The sequence below is a fragment of the Dendrobates tinctorius genome, unplaced genomic scaffold, assembly GCF_039654945.1.
Source record: "Dendrobates tinctorius isolate UK_male_01 unplaced genomic scaffold, ASM3965494v1 ptg000041l, whole genome shotgun sequence".
Taxonomy (NCBI): domain Eukaryota; kingdom Metazoa; phylum Chordata; class Amphibia; order Anura; family Dendrobatidae; genus Dendrobates; species Dendrobates tinctorius.
In genome coordinates this window covers 1,597,501-1,621,503 of record NW_027361709.1, presented here as the reverse complement: position 1 = coordinate 1,621,503, position 24,003 = coordinate 1,597,501, and the positions used below count along the sequence as shown (strand labels likewise).

General features: G+C 49.5%; 1 protein-coding gene across 5 annotated transcripts in view; it reads left to right on the top strand.

Annotated features, from left to right (window-relative positions):
• The window catches only part of PLXND1 (plexin D1), a 109,857-nt gene that overhangs the window by 63,695 nt on the left and 22,159 nt on the right, over positions 1-24,003 (top strand). For all 5 annotated transcript variants that reach the window (XM_073574967.1, XM_073574966.1, XM_073574969.1 and 2 more), the window contains 16 exons: positions 70-170; positions 1,092-1,224; positions 9,406-9,583; positions 10,231-10,339; positions 10,419-10,515; positions 15,189-15,293; positions 18,686-18,775; positions 19,184-19,277; positions 21,029-21,192; positions 21,375-21,526; positions 22,030-22,129; positions 22,416-22,555; positions 22,946-23,119; positions 23,234-23,324; positions 23,566-23,838; positions 23,944-24,003. The exon at positions 23,944-24,003 is cut by the window's right edge and continues 90 nt beyond it. In XM_073574967.1, the coding sequence (XP_073431068.1) occupies positions 70-170; positions 1,092-1,224; positions 9,406-9,583; positions 10,231-10,339; positions 10,419-10,515; positions 15,189-15,293; positions 18,686-18,775; positions 19,184-19,277; positions 21,029-21,192; positions 21,375-21,526; positions 22,030-22,129; positions 22,416-22,555; positions 22,946-23,119; positions 23,234-23,324; positions 23,566-23,838; positions 23,944-24,003 (2,061 nt within the window). The remainder of the gene's footprint in view (positions 1-69; positions 171-1,091; positions 1,225-9,405; positions 9,584-10,230; positions 10,340-10,418; positions 10,516-15,188; positions 15,294-18,685; positions 18,776-19,183; positions 19,278-21,028; positions 21,193-21,374; positions 21,527-22,029; positions 22,130-22,415; positions 22,556-22,945; positions 23,120-23,233; positions 23,325-23,565; positions 23,839-23,943) is intronic.

Below are 24,003 nucleotides of genomic sequence, written 5' to 3'. Positions count from 1 at the left end.
GTGGTTTGCTTCTCCTGTTTCCTTGATTCTCCTATTATTCCTCATCGCTTTATGTTCCTCTTTGTGCAGATGAGTCGCGTGAAAGTTGCCAACTGCGAGAAGTTCCTCACCTGTGCGGAGTGTCTCCAAGCTGCGGACCCTTATTGCGGATGGTGCACCATGGAGGCCAGGTGAGCCTCTCAGCTCTGAGATGTTCATGGATGGTTACTTCTACTTTTAAGACTATTATTCAGATATTTTTTACTATAATTAAAGGGGCGGGCATCATAGATAGTTTGCAACAATGGGAATAATTTCCTACAGATATAATTCTTTCGACAGTTGCAGTTCTTGTATTGCCCCATGGTCAGCCCCAAACAATGGACCCTTTGTCTGTTGCACCCTCTGAGACCCTCCTGTTCTGCCGTTTCGCCCCATCCCTGCCAGTGCCCCCGTTACGTGCCGGCCATAGTATTTGCTCTATGACAGCGACATGTTTATTGTTCTGCACTAATTTCCCCATTGACTTCTACAAGATGAAACATTTAATATAAAAAGTTGCCCCATTGTATCACTGGTGATGAGGCCGCACTACGACTCCAATGCCCCCGATCTGGGGCCGCTAATTTCTTCATTTGCTTACAGCGATCTAATACGATTGTTGTAGAGAACTTAATTTGCCGTTTGTCAGAAGACGCCGTCACCAGGTAGCGGCATAGAAAGAATCACGAGGCGCTGACAGTAGAACATAGAATGTGCTCATTACCGGACCGGACGCAAATCACCAGGGACGTCCCAGGTTCACGCTGATGCTTCCATCTGATTAATTAGGCAGCGGATTAATATATGCCGCTACCTGCGACGGCAGCTATAGATCCTGTCAGCGAGTTGTGAAGGTCACCGGAAACAAAACTGTCCGATACCAGATAATTACACATCACTATTCCGGCTCAGATCCGATCAGGCTCATTAATTTCTCTTCAGCTCACTTCTATTAACCCCGGAAATTTTCCATTGTCTCTGCTGATTCTGCCTCTCCGGAGGGTGATGTGGGAGGCGTCAGGGTACGGCGTGGACGGGGGACCCTCATATCGATACATGTGTATATACAGGTGCTCCATGCAGCAGGAATGTCGCTATTCTGAAGATTCCATGTTCTGGACCGGCCCCAGCACAAATGGCACCGACCAATGCCCTGCGCTACAAGTCATCCCGAGGGAGATTGATGTGTCCTCCAACACCCAGGTGATAAGAACGGGGCACAGGGGTACAGGAAGGATAGTGCATTCATAGCAAGACAAGCTACAGTGCCTCCATAACAATGCCAGCTACAGTGCCTCCATAACAGTGCCAGCTACAGTGCCTCCATAACAGTGCCAGCTACAGTGCCTCCATAATAATGCCAGCCGCAGTGCCTCCATAATAATGCCAGCCGCAGTGCCTCCATAACAGTGCCAGCTACAGTGCCTCCATAACAGTGCCAGCTACAGTGCCTCCATAATAATGCCAGCCGCAGTGCCTCCATAATAATGCCAGCCGCAGTGCCTCCATAACAGTGCCAGCTACAGTGCGTTTATAACAGTGCCAGCTACAGTGCCTCTATAACAGTGTCAGCTACAGTGCCTCCATAATAATGCCAGCCGCAGTGCCTCCATAACAGTGTCAGACACAGTGCGTTTATAACAGTGCCAGCTACAGTGCCTCTATAACAGTGTCAGCTACAGTGCCTCCATAACAATGCCAGCCGCAGTGCCTCCATAACAAAGTCAGATGCAGTGCCTCTATAACAGTGTCAGACACAGTGCGTTTATAACAGTGCCAGCTACAGTGCCTCCATAACAATGCCAGCTACAGTGCCTCCATAACAGTGCCAGCTACAGTGCCTCCATAACAGTGCCAGCTACAGTGCCTCCAAAACAGTGCCAGCTACAGTGCCTCCATAATAATGCCAGCCGCAGTGCCTCCATAATAATGCCAGCCGCAGTGCCTCCATAACAGTGCCAGCTACAGTGCCTCCATAACAGTGCCAGCTACAGTGCCTCCATAATAATGCCAGCCGCAGTGCCTCCATAATAATGCCAGCCGCAGTGCCTCCATAACAGTGCCAGCTACAGTGCGTTTATAACAGTGCCAGCTACAGTGCCTCTATAACAGTGTCAGCTACAGTGCCTCCATAATAATGCCAGCCGCAGTGCCTCCATAACAGTGTCAGACACAGTGCGTTTATAACAGTGCCAGCTACAGTGCCTCTATAACAGTGTCAGCTACAGTGCCTCCATAACAAAGTCAGATGCAGTGCCTCTATAACAGTGTCAGACACAGTGCGTTTATAACAGTGCCAGCTACAGTGCCTCCATAACAATGCCAGCTACAGTGCCTCCATAACAGTGCCAGCTACAGTGCCTCCATAACAGTGCCAGCTACAGTGCCTCCAAAACAGTGCCAGCTACAGTGCCTCCATAATAATGCCAGCCGCAGTGCCTCCATAACAGTGCCAGCTACAGTGCCTCCATAACAGTGTCAGACACAGTGCGTTTATAACAGTGCCAGCTACAGTGCCTCTATAACAGTGTCAGACATAGTACCTCTATAACAATGTCAGATACAGTGCCTCCATAACAATGTCAGATACAGTGCCTCTATAACAGTACCAGCCATAGTGTCGCCATAACCATGTCAACCATAGTATCTCTAATTCAGGACCTGCTACCAGCCCTATTAGAGTCCATACATAAGGAGCCCCATTACAGTGACAGTCATCATATTACCACACTAGTGCCAATTCACCTATGGAGGTGCCCATGCTGTGTCACCATTATAGCTCCTGCCTGATTTGTCTGTATACACAGTGCCAGCCTTCAGCTGTTATACCAGGGACAGTGTCCACGTGCCAGCCTTCAGCTGTTATACCAGGGACAGTGTCCACGTGCCAGCCTTCAGCTGTTATACCAGGGACAGTGTCCACGTGCCAGCCTTCAGTCATTATACCTGGGACAGTGTCCACGTGCCAGCCTTCAGTCATTATTCCAGGGACAGTGTCCACGTGCCAGCCTTCAGTCATTATTCCAGGGACAGTGTCCACGTGCCAGCCTTCAGCTGTTATACCAGGGACAGTGTCCACGTGCCAGCCTTCAGCTGTTATACCAGGGACAGTGTCCACGTGCCAGCCTTCAGTCATTATACCTGGGACAGTGTCCACGTGCCAGCCTTCAGCCATTATTCCAGGGACAGTGTCCACGTGCCAGCCTTCAGTCATTATTCCAGGGACAGTGTCCACGTGCCAGCCTTCAGCTGTTATACCAGGGACAGTGTCCACGTGCCAGCCTTCAGCTGTTATACCAGGGACAGTGTCCACGTGCCAGCCTTCAGTCATTATACCTGGGACAGTGTCCACGTGCCAGGCTTCAGCCATTATTCCAGGGACAGTGTCCACGTGCCAGCCTTCAGTCATTATTCCAGGGACAGTGTCCACGTGCCAGCCTTCAGCTGTTATACCAGGGACAGTGTCCACGTGCCAGCCTTCAGTCATTATACCTGGGACAGTGTCCACGTGCCAGCCTTCAGTCATTATACCAGGGACAGTGTCCACGTTCCAGCCTTCAGCCATTATTCCAGGGACAGTGTCCACGTGCCAGCCTTCAGCTATTATACCAGGGACAGTGTCCACGTGCCAGCCTTCAGTCATTATTCCAGGGACAGTGTCCACGTGCCAGCCTTCAGCTATTATACCAGGGACAGTGTCCACGTGCCAGCCTTCAGCCATTATACCAGGGACAGTGTCCACGTGCCAGCCTTCAGCCATTATTCCAGGGACAGTGTCCACGTGCCAGCCTTCAGTCATTATTCCAGGGACAGTGTCCACGTGCCAGCCTTCAGCTATTATACCAGGGACAGTGTCCACGTGCCAGCCTTCAGTCATTATTCCAGGGACAGTGTCCACGTGCCAGCCTTCAGCTGTTATACCAGGGACAGTGTCCACGTGCCAGCCTTCAGCTGTTATACCAGGGACAGTGTCCACGTGCCAGCCTTCAGCTGTTATACCAGGGACAGTGTCCACGTGCCAGCCTTCAGTCATTATACCAGGGACAGTGTCCACGTGCCAGCCTTCAGCCATTATTCCAGGGACAGTGTCCACGTGCCAGCCTTCAGTCATTATTCCAGGGACAGTGTCCACGTGCCAGCCTTCAGCTATTATACCAGGGACAGTGTCCACGTGCCAGCCTTCAGTCATTATACCAGGGACAGTGTCCACGTGCCAGCCTTCAGTCATTATACCAGGGACAGTGTCCACGTGCCAGCCTTCAGCCATTATACCAGGGACAGTGTCCACGTGCCAGCCTTCAGCCATTATACCAGGGACAGTGTCCACGTGCCAGCCTTCAACCATTATACCTGGGACAGTGTCCACGTGCCAGCCTTCAGTCATTATACCAGGGACAGTGTCCACGTGCCAGCCTTCAGTCATTATTCCAGGGACAGTGTCCACATGCCAGCCTTCAGCTATTATACCAGGGACAGTGTCCACGTGCCAGCCTTCAGTCATTATACCAGGGACAGTGTCCACGTGCCAGCCTTCAGCCATTATTCCAGGGACAGTGTCCACGTGCCAGCCTTCAGTCATTATTCCAGGGACAGTGTCCACGTGCCAGCCTTCAGCTATTATACCAGGGACAGTGTCCACGTGCCAGCCTTCAGTCATTATACCAGGGACAGTGTCCACGTGCCAGCCTTCAGTCATTATACCGGGACAGTGTCCACGTGCCAGCCTTCAGCCATTATTCCAGGGACAGTGTCCGCGTGCCAGCCTTCAGCCATTATACCAGGGACAGTGTCCACGTGCCAGCCTTCAGCCATTATACCAGGGACAGTGTCCATGTGCCAGCCTTCAGCCATTATACCAGGGACAGTGTCCACATGCCAGCCTTCAGCCATTATACCAGGGACAGTGTCCACGTGCCAGCCTTCAGCCATTATACCTGGGACAGTGTCCACATGCCAGCCTTCAGCCATTATTCCAGGGACAGTGTCCACGTGCCAGCCTTCAGCCATCATACCAGGGACTGTGCCCATGTGCCAGCCTTCAGCTGTTTTACCAGCGACAATGCCCACGTGCCAGCCTTCAGCCATCATATCACAGACAGTGTCCACGTGCCAGCCTTCAGCCATTATTCCAGGGACAGTGTCCACGTGCCTGCCTTCAGCCATTCTACCAGAGACAGGTGTCCACATGCCAGCCTTCAGCCATTATTCCAGGGACAGTGTCCACGTTCCAGCCTTCAGCCATTATACCAGGGACAGTGTCCACGTGCCAGCCTTCAGTCATTATACCTGGGACAGTGTCCACGTGCCAGCCTTCAGTCATTATACCAGGGACAGTGTCCACGTGCCAGTCTTCAGCCATTATTCCAGGGACAGTGTCCACGTGCCAGCCTTCAGCCATTATTCCAGGGACAGTGTCCACATGCCAGCCTTCAGTCATTATACCAGGGACAGTGTCCACGTGCCAGCCTTCAGTCATTATACCAGGGACAGTGTCCACGTGCCAGCCTTCAGCTGTTATACCAGGGACAGTGTCCACGTGCCAGCCTTCATCCATTATTCCAGGGACAGTGTCCACGTGCCAGCCTTCAGCCATTTTACCAGGGACAGTGTCCACGTGCCAGCCTTCAGCCATTATACCAGGGACAGTGTCCACGTGCCAGCCTTCAGCCATTATACCAGGGACAGTGTCCACGTGCCAGCCTTCAGCCATTATTCCAGGGACAGTGTCCACGTGCCAGCCTTCAGTCATCATACCAGGGACAGTGTCCACGTGCCAGCCTTCAGCTGTTATACCAGGGACAGTGTCCACGTGCCAGCCTTCAGCTGTTATACCAGGGACTGTGCCCACATGCCAGCCTTCAGCCATTATACCAGGGACTGTGTCCACGTGCCAGCCTTCAGCTATTATACCAGGGACAGTGTCCACGTGCCAGCCTTCAGTCATTATACCAGGGACAGTGTCCACGTGCCAGCCTTCAGCCATTATACCAGGGACTGTGTCCACATGCCAGCCTTCAGTCATTATACCAGGGACAGTGTCCACGTGCCAGCCTTCAGCCATTATACCAGGGACAGTGTCCACGTGCCAGCCTTCAGCCATTATACCAGGGACAGTGTCCACGTGCCAGCCTTCAGCCATTATACCAGGGACAGTGTCCACGTGCCAGCCTTCAGCCATTATACCAGGGACTGTGTCCACATGCCAGCCTTCAGCCATTATACCAGGGACTGTGTCCACGTGCCAGCCTTCAGCTATTATACCAGGGACAGTGTCCACGTGCCAGCCTTCAGCTATTATACCAGGGACAGTGTCCACGTGCCAGCCTTCAGTCATTATTCCAGGGACAGTGTCCACGTGCCAGCCTTCAGTCATTATACCAGGGACAGTGTCCACGTGCCAGCCTTCAGCCATTATTCCAGGGACAGTGTCCACGTGCCAGCCTTCAGCCATTATACCAGGGACTGTGTCCACATGCCAGCCTTCAGTCATTATACCAGGGACAGTGTCCACGTGCCAGCCTTCAGCCATTATTCCAGGGACAGTGTCCACGTGCCAGCCTTCAGCCATTATACCAGGGACAGTGTCCACGTGCCAGCCTTCAGCCATTATACCAGGGACAGTGTCCACGTGCCAGCCTTCAGTCATTATACCAGGGACAGTGTCCACGTGCCAGCCTTCAGCCATTATACCAGGGACAGTGTCCACGTGCCAGCCTTCAGCCATTATTCCAGGGACTGTGTCCACATGCCAGCCTTCAGCCATTATTCCAGGGACAGTGTCCACGTGCCAGCCTTCAGCCATTATACCAGGGACAGTGTCCACGTGCCAGCCTTCAGTCATTCAGTCATTATACCAGGGACAGTGTCCACGTGCCAGCCTTCAGTCATTATACCAGGGACAGTGTCCACGTGCCAGCCTTCAGCCATTATACCAGGGACAGTGTCCACGTGCCAGCCTTCAGTCATTATACCAGGGACAGTGTCCACGTGCCAGCCTTCAGTCATTATTCCAGGGACAGTGTCCACGTGCCAGCCTTCAGCCATTATACCAGGGACAGTGTCCACGTGCCAGCCTTCAGTCATTATACCAGGGACAGTGTCCACGTGCCAGCCTTCAGCCATTATTCCAGGGACAGTATCCACGTGCCAGCCTTCAGTCATTATTCCAGGGACAGTGTCCACGTGCCAGCCTTCAGCTATTATACCAGGGACAGTGTCCACGTGCCAGCCTTCAGTCATTATACCAGGGACAGTGTCCACGTGCCAGCCTTCAGTCATTATACCGGGACAGAGTCCACGTGCCAGCCTTCAGCCATTATTCCAGGGACAGTGTCCGCGTGCCAGCCTTCAGCCATTATACCAGGGACAGTGTCCACGTGCCAGCCTTCAGTCATTATACCAGGGACAGTGTCCACGTGCCAGCCTTCAGCCATTATACCAGGGACTGTGTCCACGTGCCAGCCTTCAGCTATTATACCAGGGACAGTGTCCACGTGCCAGCCTTCAGCTATTATACCAGGGACAGTGTCCACGTGCCAGCCTTCAGTCATTATACCAGGGACAGTGTCCACGTGCCAGCCTTCAGCCATTATACCAGGGACTGTGTCCACATGCCAGCCTTCAGTCATTATACCAGGGACAGTGTCCACGTGCCAGCCTTCAGCTATTATACCAGGGACAGTGTCCACGTGCCAGCCTTCAGTCATTATACCAGGGACTGTGTCCACGTGCCAGCCTTCAGCCATTATACCAGGGACTGTGTCCACATGCCAGCCTTCAGCTATTATACCAGGGACAGTGTCCACGTGCCAGCCTTCAGCTATTATACCAGGGACAGTGTCCACGTGCCAGCCTTCAGTCATTATACCAGGGACAGTGTCCACGTGCCAGCCTTCAGTCATCATACCAGGGACAGTGTCCACGTGCCAGCCTTCAGTCATTATACCAGGGACTGTGTCCACGTGCCAGCCTTCAGCCATTATACCAGGGACTGTGTCCACGTGCCAGCCTTCAGCCATTATTCCAGGGACAGTGTCCACGTGCCAGCCTTCAGCCATTATACCAGGGACAGTGTCCACGTGCCAGCCTTCAGTCATTATACCAGGGACAGTGTCCACGTGCCAGCCTTCAGTCATTATACCAGGGACAGTGTCCACGTGCCAGCCTTCAGTCATTATACCAGGGACAGTGTCCACGTGCCAGCCTTCAGCCATTATACCAGGGACAGTGTCCACGTGCCAGCCTTCAGCCATTATACCAGGGACAGTGTCCACGTGCCAGCCTTCAGCCATTATACCAGGGACAGTGTCCACGTGCCAGCCTTCAGCCATTATACCAGGGACAGTGTCCACGTGCCAGCCTTCAGCCATTATACCAGGGACAGTGTCCACGTGCCAGCCTTCAGCCATTATACCAGGGACAGTGTCCACGTGCCAGCCTTCAGCCATTATACCAGGGACAGTGTCCACGTGCCAGCCTTCAGCCATTATACCAGGGACAGTGTCCACGTGCCAGCCTTCAGCCATTATACCAGGGACAGTGTCCACGTTCCAGCCTTCAGCCATTATACCAGGGACAGTGTCCACGTTCCAGCCTTCAGCCATTATACCAGGGACTGTGCCCACGTGCCAGCCTTCAGTCATTATACTAGGGACAGTGTCCACGTTCCAGCCTTCAGCTGTTATACCAGGGACAGTGTCCACGTGCCAGCCTTCAGCCATTATACCAGGGACAGTGTCCACGTTCCAGCCTTCAGCCATTATACCAGGGACAGTGTCCACATGCCAGCCTTCAGCCATTATACCAGGGACTGTGCCCACGTGCCAGCCTTCAGCCATTATACCAGGGACAGTGTCCACGTTCCAGCCTTCAGCCATTATACCAGGGACAGTGTCCACGTTCCAGCCTTCAGCCATTATACCAGGGACTGTGCCCACGTGCCAGCCTTCAGCCATTATACCAGGGACAGTGTCCACGTTCCAGCCTTCAGCCATTATACCAGGGACAGTGTCCACGTTCCAGCCTTCAGCCATTATACCAGGGACTGTGCCCACGTGCCAGCCTTCAGTCATTATACCAGGGACAGTGTCCACGTTCCAGCCTTCAGCTGTTATACCAGGGACTGTGCCCACGTGCCAGCCTTCAGCCATTATACCAGGGACAGTGTCCACGTTCCAGCCTTCAGCCATTATACCAGGGACTGTGCCCACGTGCCAGCCTTCAGTCATTATACTAGGGACAGTGTCCACGTTCCAGCCTTCAGCTGTTATACCAGGGACTGTGCCCACATGCCAGCCTTCTGCCCCCATATCTCAGCTTCCAGACCCCTGTGATTGGGACATGGGGGGCCATGTGTGCGTCTGACTCTTCTCTCTTCTCCCATAGACAATCCTCTTGCAGATCACAGGGAACCTCCCCAGTCTGGCGCAGGTGAACACGTCCTGTGACTACGGCAATGGCGCGCTCCTGCCGGCGGCCACCTATGATGCCGGCAATTCCCAGCACTGGGCCTACTGCTCCTTCCTCCCCAAAGATCAGATCCCAGCATTCACTGCAAATCAAGGTACAACGTTCTGCAGCCCGGAACGTTCTAGAAACTTCTCTAGGAAATGTGGATTTATTGGGAGTATTCGTTTCTTACTTTTTCCAACAACTCTGCTTGCTGTCTGTGATTGAGACCATTCTCCTTTAGATCCAGAGGCTGAAAATCTGATGACTACGTTTTATAGCTGAGGGTTTGTTACAATTGCATCCAGTCTAGATAATGCCCCAGATTTCATACATTTTTTCTGCACTGACACATTGTAGCAAACTATCTGAACAGAAGGGAGATTTGTGCTGCGAATGCGATTACAAGCTATAAAGATTGACATTTGCCTGATACACTGAAACAAAACTTCATCTGTGAGCAGCACTAGATTAGAGGATTTTTTTAGCCTCTGAATATAAAAAATACATATATTTATTCACTGACAGCAAGCAGAGGCCTTGAAAAAGTATAAGAAATGTACATAACTATAGAGTACCTAGGATTTAGTTACATAGGGCCGGAAACTGCTTAATGGCCAAATTACCGTGAAAATGTCAGCATTGAGCAGCCGCGGGTGATGGCAGATTGCCGTGAAATTTCCCTGTGATTCGGCCTTTTGTCAGTCGGCCTGTACCTTTAAAGCAAATAAATATGACCCTGACGGTCCGTCTTTCATCCAGATCATGTGACCATTACTATGGCCGTCGCTGTAGACGGGATCCACATCGCTCAGCAGAACATTGTGATCTATGACTGTGAAAGGACGCAGAGGATCCACCGCAAAACATCGTAAGATCCGTCGTTCTGTATGTTCAGTTGTGGAACCTCCGCGATAAGTTTCCTAACATTAATGCCCACGATATTGCAGGTGCACGAGCTGCGTGACGTCTCCATGGCCGTGTACGTGGTGTGAGAGGCAGCACAAGTGCATGTACAACACATCACAATGCGACGCCGCGGTCACGGTAAGAAAACAAGAGCGGAAGAAAATGTAACGTAATTCAGGGATTTATGCTGCAATCTTCTGGTCTGTTCACTTTTTTCTTCAAAACACTTTTAAAGGACATGTCCAAAATTACAGTTACATATAGATGTGCATAATTGTTTTATATTATCCTGTATTATACCCCAGAGCTGCACTCACTATTCTGCTGGTGCAGTCACTATGTACATACAATACATTACTGATCCTGAGTTACATCCTGTATTATACCCCAGAGCTGCACTCACTATTCTGATGGTGCAGTCACTGTGTACATACATTACATTACTGATCCTGAGTTACCTCCTGTATTATACTCCAGAGCTGCACTCACTATTCTGCTGGTGCAGTCACTGTGTACATACATTACATCACTGATCCTGAGTTACATCCTGTATTATACTCCAGAGCTGCACTCACTATTCTGCTGGTGCAGTCACTGTGTACATACATTACATTACTGATCCTGAGTTACATCCTCTATTATACCCCAGAGCTGCACTCACTATTCTGATGGTGCAGTCACTGTGTACATACATTACATTACTGATCATGAGTTACATCCTGTATTATACCCCAGAGCTGCACTCACTATTCTGCTGGTGCAGTCACTGCGTACATACATTACATTACTGAACCTGAGTTACATCCTGTATTATACTCCAGAGCTGCACTCACTATTCTGCTGGTGCAGTCACTGTGTACATACATTACATTACTGAACCTGAGTTACATCCTGTATTATACTCCAGAGCTGCACTCACTATTCTGCTGGTGCAGTCACTGTGTACATACATTACATTACTGATTCTGAGTTACATCCTGTATTATACCCCAGAGCTGCACTCACTATTCTGCTGGAGCAGTCACTGTTTACATACATTACATTACTGATCCTGAGTTACATTCTGTATTATACCCCAGAGCTGCACTCACTATTCTGCTGGTGCAGTCACTGTGTACATACATTACATTACTGATTCTGAGTTACATTCTGTATTATACCCCAGAGCTGCACTCACTATTCTGCTGGTGCAGTCACTGTGTACATACATTACATTACTGATCCTGTATTATCTTCCAGAGCTGCACTCACTGTTCTGCCGGTGCAGTTGTAATTGCCTCTTGTAATTAATGCCGTGTTGCTCCCCCATGCCTCCGCTGTGGGCGTCTGATCCTCGGCCTCTGTTACAGCAGCTGCCATTTAGGACTTTAGGAAAACAATACGCTTAGTTGCTCATTAGCTGCTGCCCGGAGTTACTGAGGTGTTTGTACAGAGGGACAGAAACTAATGATGCCGCTACCTGAACTGCGAGGCCTCGGCCATAATCCCATTAAGCAGGACCCTGCACTGGGGCTGAAATTGAATCTCTCTCCACCGTCGGCCTCATCCGTTAATTAGCAGAGATGCTCGGAGATCTCATCATCTCGTTACCAGCAGCTTTAGTCCCGGTGACTGGAGATGGGTTTGTGTTTGTTTTGTCCAGTTGAAGTGAGCATTTGCAGGAATCCGTCATATCCATCCACTGATATATCGCAGCCCGGAACATCTGAGACGTATTTATCTTTATGGCCGGGTGGAAAGATCCCGCGCATCATTTGTGCTCTTCACACACTATGAAGTATGCGGGGTCACGGGCGTAAGAACTGTTTGTATACACTACAAGTACGGTCACAAGTTACTGAAAATGAGCAGAATTTCCTGCAGTAAAACGTTCTGGTGACAAACACAATACAAAAGTAGTGAGTATGGAGGAGCTGCGCTTCACCAATGATCAGTGCAGTGCCTGGACAGGACCCACCTGAGGATTCTCCGGATATCCAGGGGGCCAGTCCGACCCTCGGTGAGGTCATTTGCAGCACTTTGATAAAAAGTATTACTTGTGTCACAGATATAAGTTTGACTTTGTTGCCTTTTTGGAATATTTCCACCTCTTGGCGCAAAGCTTTACCTTGTTCTCTGAGAGTCCAGATCTTCAGGCTCCTCCAAAATGAAGGACAAAGCCAGCCAAAACCTAATCATCCTGACATTCCTGCATGCGTCCTCCTCCGTCATCGCACACATCCCTGAATTCCTTGTTCCTCAGACCACACACACTATCAGCCCATTATCCCGTCCAAAATAAAGTCATGTAAAAATAGCCGAGGTCACCTGTCCATGATGTGATCTCCCAACCGGAAGCTCCGAAGACTCCGCTATTGTTTGCCGAAAGCCGAGAATTGGAGGAAACTTGGACATGGAACAATAAGAGTACAGTGTGTGATCCCATGAGAGCAAACGACTCTAGACTACAGAAATGTCGGCCCACTCCACTTCCTGACGATAAAGTCTGTAAGAGACGAATGCTTCAGCCCCATTGTACGGTTATTGGTCCTAGGCAAGATATCCTGCCCTTTGCACAATAATAAGACTATAAAAAAAAAAGTCAAAAAATATCCTTGCAAGGAAAGAAAATATAGGAAGATTGCAGAGAGCAGTGTAACGTATGTGCACTAAAATAAGGTCAGGGTGGTGGCTGAAAGCCCTAATATAAAGGTATTGCAACAATAAAAGCAGGCAGCCTGATTCTCCTCTATTCTGGGCCATTTTGGTCGTCTACTTGTCCTTTGACTCCTCCGACTGATTTGTGTGTTGTTTTTCGATTTTTGTTTTTTTGCTCCCGCTAGGATATAATTGTATTCATCAAGCCAAGGTCGGCCGGAGCCCTCCAGGACTCTTAACGAGACAAGCCGATAATTCCCCATAGTATATTTCCAGTAACTGCAATTTTCCAGGATAAATTAATCTCTTTATTAAAAGTGTATGTATGAATGTGTGTGTGTATCACCAACCAATCACGAAGCAGCAGAGTGGGACACCAACCAATGACGAAGCATCAGAGTGGGACGTGAATGGAGAGCGGGGCTGCGGACGGATACAGTAGGACGGTGCATGGAGAGCTGCGCTGTGGAGGAAGAGAGCGGGGCTGTGGAGGGAGAGAGCGGGAGAGCAGGGCTGTGGAGGGACAGAGCGGGAGAGCAGGGCTGTGGAGGGAGAGAGCGGGAGGGCAGGGCTGTGGAGGGAGAGAGGGGCTGTGGAGGGAGCGAGCGGAGAGCAGGGCTGTGGAGGGAGAGAGCGGAGAGCAGGGCTGTGGAGGGAGATAGCGGGAGGGCAGGGCTGTGGAGGGAGCGAGCGGGGCTGTGGAGGGAGAGAGCGGGAGAGCAGGGCTGTGGAGGGAGAGAGCGGGAGAGCAGGGCTGTGGAGGAAGAGAGCAGGGCTGTGGAGGAAGAGAGCAGGGCTGTGGAGGAAGAGAGCGGGGCTGTGGAGGGAGAAAGTGGGAGAGCAGGGCTGTGGAGGAAGAGAGTGGGGCTGTGGAGGGAGAGAGCGGGAGGGCAGGGCTGTGGAGGGAGAGAGCGGGGCTGTGGAGGGAGAGAGCGGGAGGGCAGGGCTGTGGAGGGGTAGAGCGGGGCTGTGGAGGGAGAGAGCGGGAGAGCAGGGCTGTGGAGGGACAGAGCGGGAGAGCAGGGCTGTGGAGGAAGAGAGCAGGGCTGTGGAGGGAGAGAGCGGGAGGGCAGGGCTGTGGAGGGAGAGAGTGGGGCTGTGGAGGGAGCGAGCGGGGCTGTGGAGGGAGAGAGCGGAGAGCAGGGCTGTGGAGGGAGCGAGCGGGGCTGTGGAGGGAGAGAGCGGGAGAGCAGGGCTGTGGAGGGAGAGAGCGGGAGAGCAGGGCTGTGGAGGAAGAGAGCAGGGCTGTGGAGGAAGAGAGCGGGGCTGTGGAGGGAGAGAGTGGGAGAGCAGGGCTGTGGAGGGAGAAAGTGGGAGAGCAGGGCTGTGGAGGAAGAGAGCGGGGCTGTGGAGGGAGAGAGCGGGAGGGCAGGGCTGTGGAGGGAGAGAGCGGGAGGGCAGGGCTGTGGAGGGGGAGAGCGGGGCTGTGGAGGGAGAGAGCGGGGCTGTGGAGGGAGAGAGCGGGAGGGCAGGGCTGTGGAGGGAGAGAGCGGGAGGGCAGGGCTGTGGAGGGAGAGAGCGGGAGAGCGGGGCTGTGGAGGGAGAGAGCAGGGCTGTGGAGGGAGAGCGCGGGAGAGCAGCAGGGCTGTGGAGGGAGAGAGCGGGGCTGTGGAGGGAGAGAGCAGGGCTGTGGAGGGAGAGAGCGGGAGAGCAGCAGGGCTGTGGAGGGAGAGAGCAGGGCTGTGGAGGAAGAGAGCAGGGCTGTGGAGGGAGAGAGCATGATGGCGGGTGCAGAACGGGGCTGTTAAGGAAGAGAGCGGGACCCACAGTTAGGTACTATGCCTGGGCAACACCGGGCTCTTCTGCTAGTTCTTTAATAAAGTCCAAATCCCAAACGTGATGTTGTGTTCCCTTCCTGCAGTGCATTATGGGAATTAGCGTTGATTGCCATTGCGCAGTGTGATGTATGTTTGCAAAATGTGTTTGCCTACACGTTGAATGAGTTGGTGCAAACAGCTGAAAAGGCCATATAATAAAATAGAAATTCCCACTGAACACTACCACACATGGATGACAAATTAGGTTTGTAAATGAGGTTCTTACATGTGCCATTGTGGGGTTTACAGAAAATAAAACAAAAAGAGACAATAATATCAAAAATCCTTTTTTTTTAACCACTACTAAAATGGATAGCCATGCAGCAGCTTACTGACATCTTTATATATCCTCCATAGAACAGCACGGACTGTCCTCAGATCACCACCAGGCACATTGCACCCACTCCTACAGGGATCGCCAAGGACTTCATCCTCTCTGTGGCAAATGTCAATGTGTCCCAGGTAATGTATCCACTCCCACAACAGATGATGTGTATACCCCAATATCACGTGGATCCACTGACAATGTAATATCTGTGGCAAAACATTTCCTATGTCCTAGTGAGACATGTCAGTGGGGGGTCCTGGATCTCAGACCCTAACAGATTGTGTACAGGAAGGGGCAGGAGCGATCTGCTGATCCTCAGAGAGTGTGTGGGCTCAAAGAAAGTTTTTCAATATTTTAAAAAAACAACCACAATTCATTTAAAAGATAAAATCTTGCGTCTCTGTACAGTCACAGCCTCCTTACTGGCTGAGCATCCGACTGAAGCCTCATTCAGACGTCTTGTATGGACCGTGATGCACGGAACGGCCGCGGATCTCCTATAAAGTTCAGGTCCGTGCCGTGCATCACCTTCCCTACAAGACGTCTGAGTGCTGCTTTTAAGTAACATTGGATCCTACCTGTCCTCTAAATCTTAAGTCTTCTGGTCTGGGAGATGCGCGTCTGATGGAAACAGGGCAGTTTGTGCGCTGAGTACCGACATTTTCTAACTATAGACTATACACTCACTGGCCACTTTATTAGGTACACCATGCTAGTAAGGGGTTGGACCCCCTTTTGCCTTCAGAACTGCCTCAATTCTTCGTGGCAGAGATTCAACAAGGTGCTGGAAGCATTCCTCAGAGATTTTGGACCATATTGACATGATGGCATCACACAGTTGGCGCAGATTTGTCGGCTGCACATCCCTGATGCGAATCTCCCGTTCCACCACATCCCAAAGATGCTCTATTGGATTGAGATCTGGTGACTGAGGAGGCCATTTGAGTACAGTAAACTCATTGTCATGTTCAAGAAACCAATCTGAGATGATTCGAGCTTTATGACATGGCGCATTATCCTGCTGAAAGTAGCCATCAGATGTTGGGTACATTGTGGTCATAAAGGGATGGACATGGTCAGCAACAATACTCAGGTAGGCTGTGGCGTTGCAACGATGCTCAATTGGTACCAAGGGGCCCAAAGAGTGCCCAGAAAAAATTCCCCACACCATGACACCACCACCACCAGCCTGAACCGTTGATACAAGGCAGGATGGATCCATGCTTTCATGTTTACGCCAAATTCTGACCCTACCATCCGAATGTCGCAGCAGAAATCGAGACTCATCAGACCAGGCAACGTTTTTCCAATCTTCTACTGTCCAATTTCGATGAGCTTGTGCAAATTGTAGCCTCAGTTTCCTGTTCTTAGCTGAGAGGAGTGGTACCCAGTGTGGTCTTCTGCTGCTGTAGCCCATCTGCCTCAAAGTTCGACGCACTGTGCGTTCAGAGATGCTCTTCTGCCTACCTTGGTTGTAACGGGTGGCAATTTGAGTCACTGTTGCCTTTCTATCAGCTCGAACCAGTCTGCCCATTCTCCTCTGACCTCTGGCATCAACATGGCATTTCCGGCCACAGAACTGCCGCTCACTGGATTTTTTTTCTTTTTCGGACCATTCTCTGTAAACCCTAGAGATGGTTGTGCGTGAAAATCCCAGTAGATCAGCAGTTTCTGAAATTCTCAGACCAGCCCTTCTGGCACCAACAATCATGCCACGTTCAAAGGCACTCAAATCACCTTTCTTCCCCATACTGATGCTCGGTTTGAACTGCAGGAGATTGTCTTGACCATGTCTACATGCCTAAATGCACTGAGTTGCCGCCATGTGATTGGCTGATTAGAAATTAAGTCTTAACACACAGTTGGACAGGTGTACCTAATAAAGTGGCCAGTGAGTGTATGTCAGTAATGGAGTTTACATTTCACCTAGTCAATGTTTCCATAAATCTTAGCGCCTAGTGTCAGCTGCGTTCTTTCGTTTGTGTGTATATATACACAGTCATGACCGAAAGTGCCGGCACCCTTGAAATTTCCAGAAAATTAAGTATTTCTACAAGAAAAATTGCAAATGCATACGTTTATTTCCTTTGTGTTTATTGGAACAACATAAAAAATGAGGAAAAAAAAGGCAAATTGCACATAATTTCACTCAAACCCCCAAAAATGTGCCAGACAAAATTTGCACCCTCAACAACTTTTGGACTAAATAACTGCAATAAATCGCTTCCTATAACCATCACCAAGCTTCTTACACCTCTCAGCTGGAATTCTGGATGACTTGTCTTACAAATACGTCTCTCCGATTTGAAGCTGCCTTCTCCCAACAGCAATTTTAAGATCCTATTGGAAATTCTTTGCAAATCTTTTGATTTCATGATGGTTTGCACACAGTCAAGGCACACAGTGTCAGAGGCAGCAAAACAACCCCAAAACATCTTTCAACTTCCACCATATCTGACTGTAGGTGCTGTGTTCTTTTCTTTGTAGGTATCATTCCATTTTCAGTAAACAGTAGAATAATGTGCTTTACCAAAAATCTCTGTCTTGGTGTCATCTGTCCACAAGATGCTTTCCTAGAAGGATTTTGGCTTACTCATGTTCATTTTGGCAAACTGTCTTCAAGCTTTTTCATGTCTCTGTGTCAGCAATGGGGTCCCTCCTGGTTCTCCTGCCATAGCAGGACGGATAGTTCACGCTGACACTGATGCCCCCTGGGCCCGCAGGACAGATTGAATTTCTTTGGACCTTGATTGGGGCTTATCCAACATCCAGACTCTCCTGCGTTGCAACCCTTCATCAATTTTTCTCTGCTGTCCACGTCCAGGGAGATTAGCTACAATGCCATGAGTTGTATACTTCTTGATTATGTTGTGCACCATGGACAATGGAACATCAAGATCTCTGGAGATTGACTTGTAACCTTGAGATTGTGGATAATGTTCAACAATTTTGGTTCTCTTGTCCTCAGACAGTTCTCTTCTCCTCTTTCTGCTCTCAAGCCTTAGTGTGGCAAACATTGTGTCAGCTTCTCCCTTTCTATCTGGTTTCAGGTGTGATTTTCCTATTGCTCACACCTGTTACTTGCCACAGGTGATTGTGAACGAGCATCCACATGCTGGAAACAAAGTTGTTTATCCACAATTTGGAAAGGAGCAAAGAATTAATTTGTCTGGACCATTTTTGGAGATTTGAGTCAAATGATGTCCAATTTACCTTTTTTTCTCTTTTTTTTTTAGTATAACAAGTGTGTAACTGTAATAATTTTATGGGAGAAACACTTCACTTTCTGCCATGACTGTTTATATGCCAATGACTGCCCAATCATTTATTGTATATTCATGCCCCTATGTGTCTCATACAAAGCACATGCACACTGCAGAGATCTCAGCGATCTGGAGGTATTAGGACAGATGTAAGATAATGCATAGTAGAGCTGAGTAATCTCAGGACCCAGTTGGACCCGGACGGTATAAATATGGCGGCGCTGTGGACCCAGCAGATGTTTCCTATGTCTCTCACCCTCTAGGATCTCGCCTTGGAATGTGACTTTGGAGCAGAACAGACTTTCCCGGCCAGATGGTTAAATTCCACGTCCGTCCTGTGCAGCAGCGTCCTGGTGAGGAGAATGACCTTCTATATGTGTCGGGGGTCCGGCTGCAGTGTCACCCTGTGTGTCGCAGTCTATAGCGTGCACACTGTCCCCATTGTGCATCCAGCACTGTAATAATGATCGTCCTTCATGGATATAATGTGTCCAGTCAATGTAAAATCTGAGCCCGAAACATCACCTGCTGCAGACATCAAGCACAAGGGCCTGGGTACCACTGCAAATCCTGCTCCCCAGACACCCATTCAATTTAATGTACCAAGGGCACTGCATGCAAAAGTATTGGATCCCCCTCTCCACACACAGGGCATCCTTAGTTATTCCACGTTTTTGGTCTAGAGGTCAATGCTTGATGTCAGAGCAGCACTATACGTCTGTCTCCAGGACCCTGATCCATCATTGTCTTCCTCCCACCAGCTCCACACGTCGGAGAACAGCCAGAAATTCCCGGTGAATTTGCAGCTAATGGACCATTCTGGTCAATTTCTCGACAATCCGGACATGCTGACTGGTGAGTTAATGACATTTGTTGCATTTATTATGCCGTAGATTAGGTTTATTATATAGTTTACCATAGTTTTAACACATATGGATAAAATCAGGAGGATGGAATAATAACATAACATCTTAAGGGATTGGATAAAATTTAAAGGGCAACTCCATACAGCATTAATATTAACACGAATGATACAGTAATCAACCCTAAGATGTATAGTGATTTTTCCTACGCCTCATTAGGGGACACAGACAGTGTGTTCTTGCTGTGTCCTCCAATGATTGGCTCGGAGAAAAGGATTTTATGGTGAGTACACAAAAATCCCTATTTCTCCTATCCTCATTGGGGGACACGGAAAGAACACACTGTCTGTGTCCCCCAATGATTGGCTCGGAGAAAATGATTTTATGGTGAGTACACAAAAATCCCTATTTTTTTTTTTTTAATATAAAATATTGCAAATTTTGCATTTTTCTCATCAACTACTATGCATAAATTTTCTTGCTGGGAGGAGCTTCGTCTTGTGCTCATTGTCGCCCTCTGCTGAGCAAGTGATCAAAAAATGCAGATGTTCTTGTGTATTTCCTAAGGGCGGACTGACAGGACGGTTTTTATGTGATATATACTATATACAAGAAGACAGCTCGGGATGATAACAGGCTGCTAAATTTGGCCGAGGTTCCTGTACCAACTCGTCAAATCCTTCCACTACAAAGACTCGGAACGTTTTATCAGTGTGGGAGGATGAGTCGGTAGTTCAGGCGTTTGTGAAGTCTGATCATTTTTTACGCCTCTGTGCAGACAGGGGGTGAACTTTACAGTAAACACGTAGGATATATGGTCTGTAGGATGACCCCCCGGGCGGACAGTCTGCAGGGAAGAAGAGCAGACGCAGGGTAAAAGTTTGGAAAAAGTTTTTGCAAGTTACTGTATAATAAGTAGAGTTACAAAGTTGTTACATTGTTTTTTTTTTTTCCTCCTATGTTGCCCCATTATCACCGTATCCTTTCTTATTATAATATAAATCTATGCAAATATTTGAAAACAAAATATATAGGAGAAAATATAATGCAACTTTATATTCCAGCAGAGATCCGTCGTGGAAACGCGAGCAGCTTCATTTATATGTTCACAACAAAGACCTTTATCGTAATCTACTTGTAAAGTTGGAATTGCATTGTTTTATTCTCCGGTCACTCCCAGAGCTGCATTCATAATTCTTCTTGGAATCCTGTGTCAAGTCTAATGTGACTGGAGCAAGGAAGTAAAACTGTTCAAGATCATGGCTACAAATGATGCAGAAAGTTACATTGTAATAATATTGTATCTAGATGAGTAAAATGATATTTAAAGGAGAATTTATATTTGGCCATCACCTTTAAATTCAGTGCATGTTACATGCAATTTGGCTATAATACAGGTTGGCACCCAGCTTTCCCAGATCTCCCCATGATGACAAACTTCGAAGGTTCAAAGGTTTTTTTTTTTTGCAGAGATCCAATGTGACAGTCATAAGAAATCAATCAATATGCAAATCAGGCTGGAAGTGCACTGGGGGCGTGTTCGAGAAGGAGTCCCTGTTTATAAGCGTGATTTCCATGCGACTTCTGGGCTGGATTTCTCATGACTGTCAAAAAAAAATATATATATATTTTTTTTTTTCGGGAGACCGGATCCTATCCAGCCGTATCACTACTCCGATATCTAATAAATATAATGATACGTTTTCTTTTTACCGACACATGGTGCTGTGTTTTGTCTCGTAGTCGAAGTCTACAATTGCGGGTCAGAAACCACGGACTGCTCCCGATGTCTCGGCCGGACAGATTTAGGACACCTGTGCACCTGGAGTGACAGCAGCGCCTCCTGCAGGCTGAACAGTGAACTGCTGCCTATGCAGAGCTCCTGTCCATCCCCGGAGATCAGGAAGGTAGCTGCATATTTATGGAATGAGGCCGCTGCATTAGGATGTTTCCTCCATGTAAAATGCCTCATTATTAGAATTACCAGACCCGGCTCATAAATATGGAGACAATACCAGGGGCCGTGGGGATTTTTCTGCAGCTCATGTAATTTTAATAACGTGGTTTGCTCATTTTCTTCCCTTTGCAGATAGAGCCGGTGAGCGGCCCCCTGCTCGGAGGCACCTTGCTCACGGTCCAGGGGCGCAATCTCGGCAGTCGCTTCAGTGACATTGCTGGCAAGGTGAAGATTGGAGAGGTGCCCTGTTTCCCCGTCATGGAGAGATATCTGGTGTCCGAAGAGTGAGTGCAAAGCAGTCAGAAATCTAGGACATTTGCCCCTGGATTCATCTCCCTCCTACTGACAACCATTACACGTTCCAGTGGTTGTCAGCAATGCGGCCCATTACCTGGGTGTCGGGATCTCTTTCCTGGCAAGATTTGGGATCCTAGATCATAGCCACCCACAATAAGCCAATATGTCTGCCATCACGGAGCATGTCACCCAGCTCTCCCAGGCGCTGGATTGGCAAGTCTGCCTGCATGCAATTTCATAGTAAGGCAGAATGACTGTGCAGGATACTGGAAAAGCTGAGTGATAATCCCTATACAGATGAGCTTTAATGTTTAAATGCCTGATAACAGCTGACCATAGCATGCCATCCCACAGAGTAAAAGCTTGGACATCTTTTATCCTTCTCAGTCATCATGTCGATGTATAGATATACTGTAAGTTACCATTGTATCAGCCCTATATGGCGGTGATATATGGATACATTGTATACATTAGTGTTCTTTACACCCAGGATTGTGTGTGTGACCGGAGAGGCTCCCGCAGAGCTCAGCGACTGGGTGTCCGTGGACATCAATGGGAGAGGGCGATCTAAGGAGAAATATTCCTTTATGGTAAGTATCGTGCATGTGGCAAGGAGTCCACGTACAGGAGCCAAAATAGACTGCCGGAGAAGCCGCCATGGTGGCTGGGAGGATTGGCCACCGCTCCAAGATGAGGGACAGGTAGGGAGGGTGCAGAGCCGGCCGTAGAAGAACATGAGTAGACATTTCCAATCTTCATCTCACTTGTCATTGATGATGATCACAATGGAAGAGTGTGGCCCCGTTATTTATGGGGCCCCTTATCATGTGGAGATCTAATGCACCTTGCTCAGATCTTTTCTTTGGGTCTTTGCAGTTACCGGAAGTCTTCAGTCTGACTCCAAATCTTGGCCCGAGAGCCGGAGGAACGAAGATCACCATATCCGGCACACACCTAGACATTGGAGGAGCGGTCCGCGTTCTGTTCAATGAGTCCCTGGACTGCGGAGACCTTATGTGAGCCACACAGTGTAGTGATAATCGTAGAATATCCGCTCCGGTTTTGTGTTTTCCACAGAAGTTTCCAATCCCCTTTGTGGCCACCACCGAAATTCTTAGTATCTCCTTGTCCTTATTCTCAATGGTTTCCACTTTCCCTATTAGTAAATTGTGGGGGATCCTCTCTCGCTCTGGAGGACCGTTAACAGAGACAACCCATTGATCTGAATGGACACGGTGTAATACTTTGTTTCTCCTGTGGGGGTGCTGCAGGGAAATGGAGCACTTACTTGCAGATTTCCCAATAGATCACAGCTTATTGCTGACCACTGTATCAAAAAACCTGTCTAACCAGTAGGGTTAGTCCAAAGCGGAAGACCCCTTTATTGTATTTTCCTTTCATTCTAGACGAACGGAGAGCAGTATCCGCTGCACCGCTCCAGCCATGGAGGCCATTCCCACCCTGAGCGTCAGCATCTGTGTACAGTTTGAGCAGAAGTCTTGTCTGAATGGCAACCTCACATTTCTATACAAGGAAAACCCGGTGATCAGAAATATGGAGCCGAGGAGCAGTCACATGAGGTAGGGAAGCCCCTCAGGGTCCTGAAGACCCTAATAAAACAGTCTGGAGGTCCCTGGTCATCATGGCAGTAGTGAACGCTTGCACACACAAAATGTCTGATATGTCGTCCGCAGTGGTGGCCGGATCATCACATTGATGGGAGAAAGATTCGATATGGTGCAAGATATGAAGATGAAGATCAGAGATCACAAGGGAGGACTAATGGTGAGATATCCGATCACCGAGGGGGCGCACAACTATAGGAATAAAAAAAAAAAAATGACTGATGTATTCCAAACACAGCGCCACACCTGTCCGCAGGCTGCGTGTGGTATTGCACTTCATCGCCATTCATTTCAGTGGAGCTGAGTGGCAATACCAACATCAACCTATGGACAGGGGAGGCGCTGCTTTTGTAAGAACTATAAGTTTAAGGAGCCAACCGTGACCCTTAGATTTCTCCTAGAATTGCTCCGTTCTCAGCGACGTCGTGATCACCTGCCCTTCCCCCACGGCCCCAAACTCCACCCTGGAGAGGAGAAACGTCAGCGTTGGGTTCTACATCAATGGCGTCTATGTGTCCGGTGACAGGAGTGACCTTGACGGTGACCCCGCCGCGGAGGAACATTCAGACGACAGGTTCATCCTGGAGTATCAGCCCGATCCAATGTTCTTCACCGCCAAGAAGGAGAAGTTGATCAAACACCACGTCGGGGAGCCGCTGACTCTGGTGATACATGTAAGGAATCGCCTGTCGTTCCACCGTCGTGGTCGCCCCCCCAAAACCAACCAATCGTGGCTCGGCGGGACGCTGAAATAACGAGGTCATTTTGGGGTTTTACAGAAGGAACACGACGACCTCGGGCTGAGGGTGGATGAATATCAGGTGAAGGTCGGGCACATC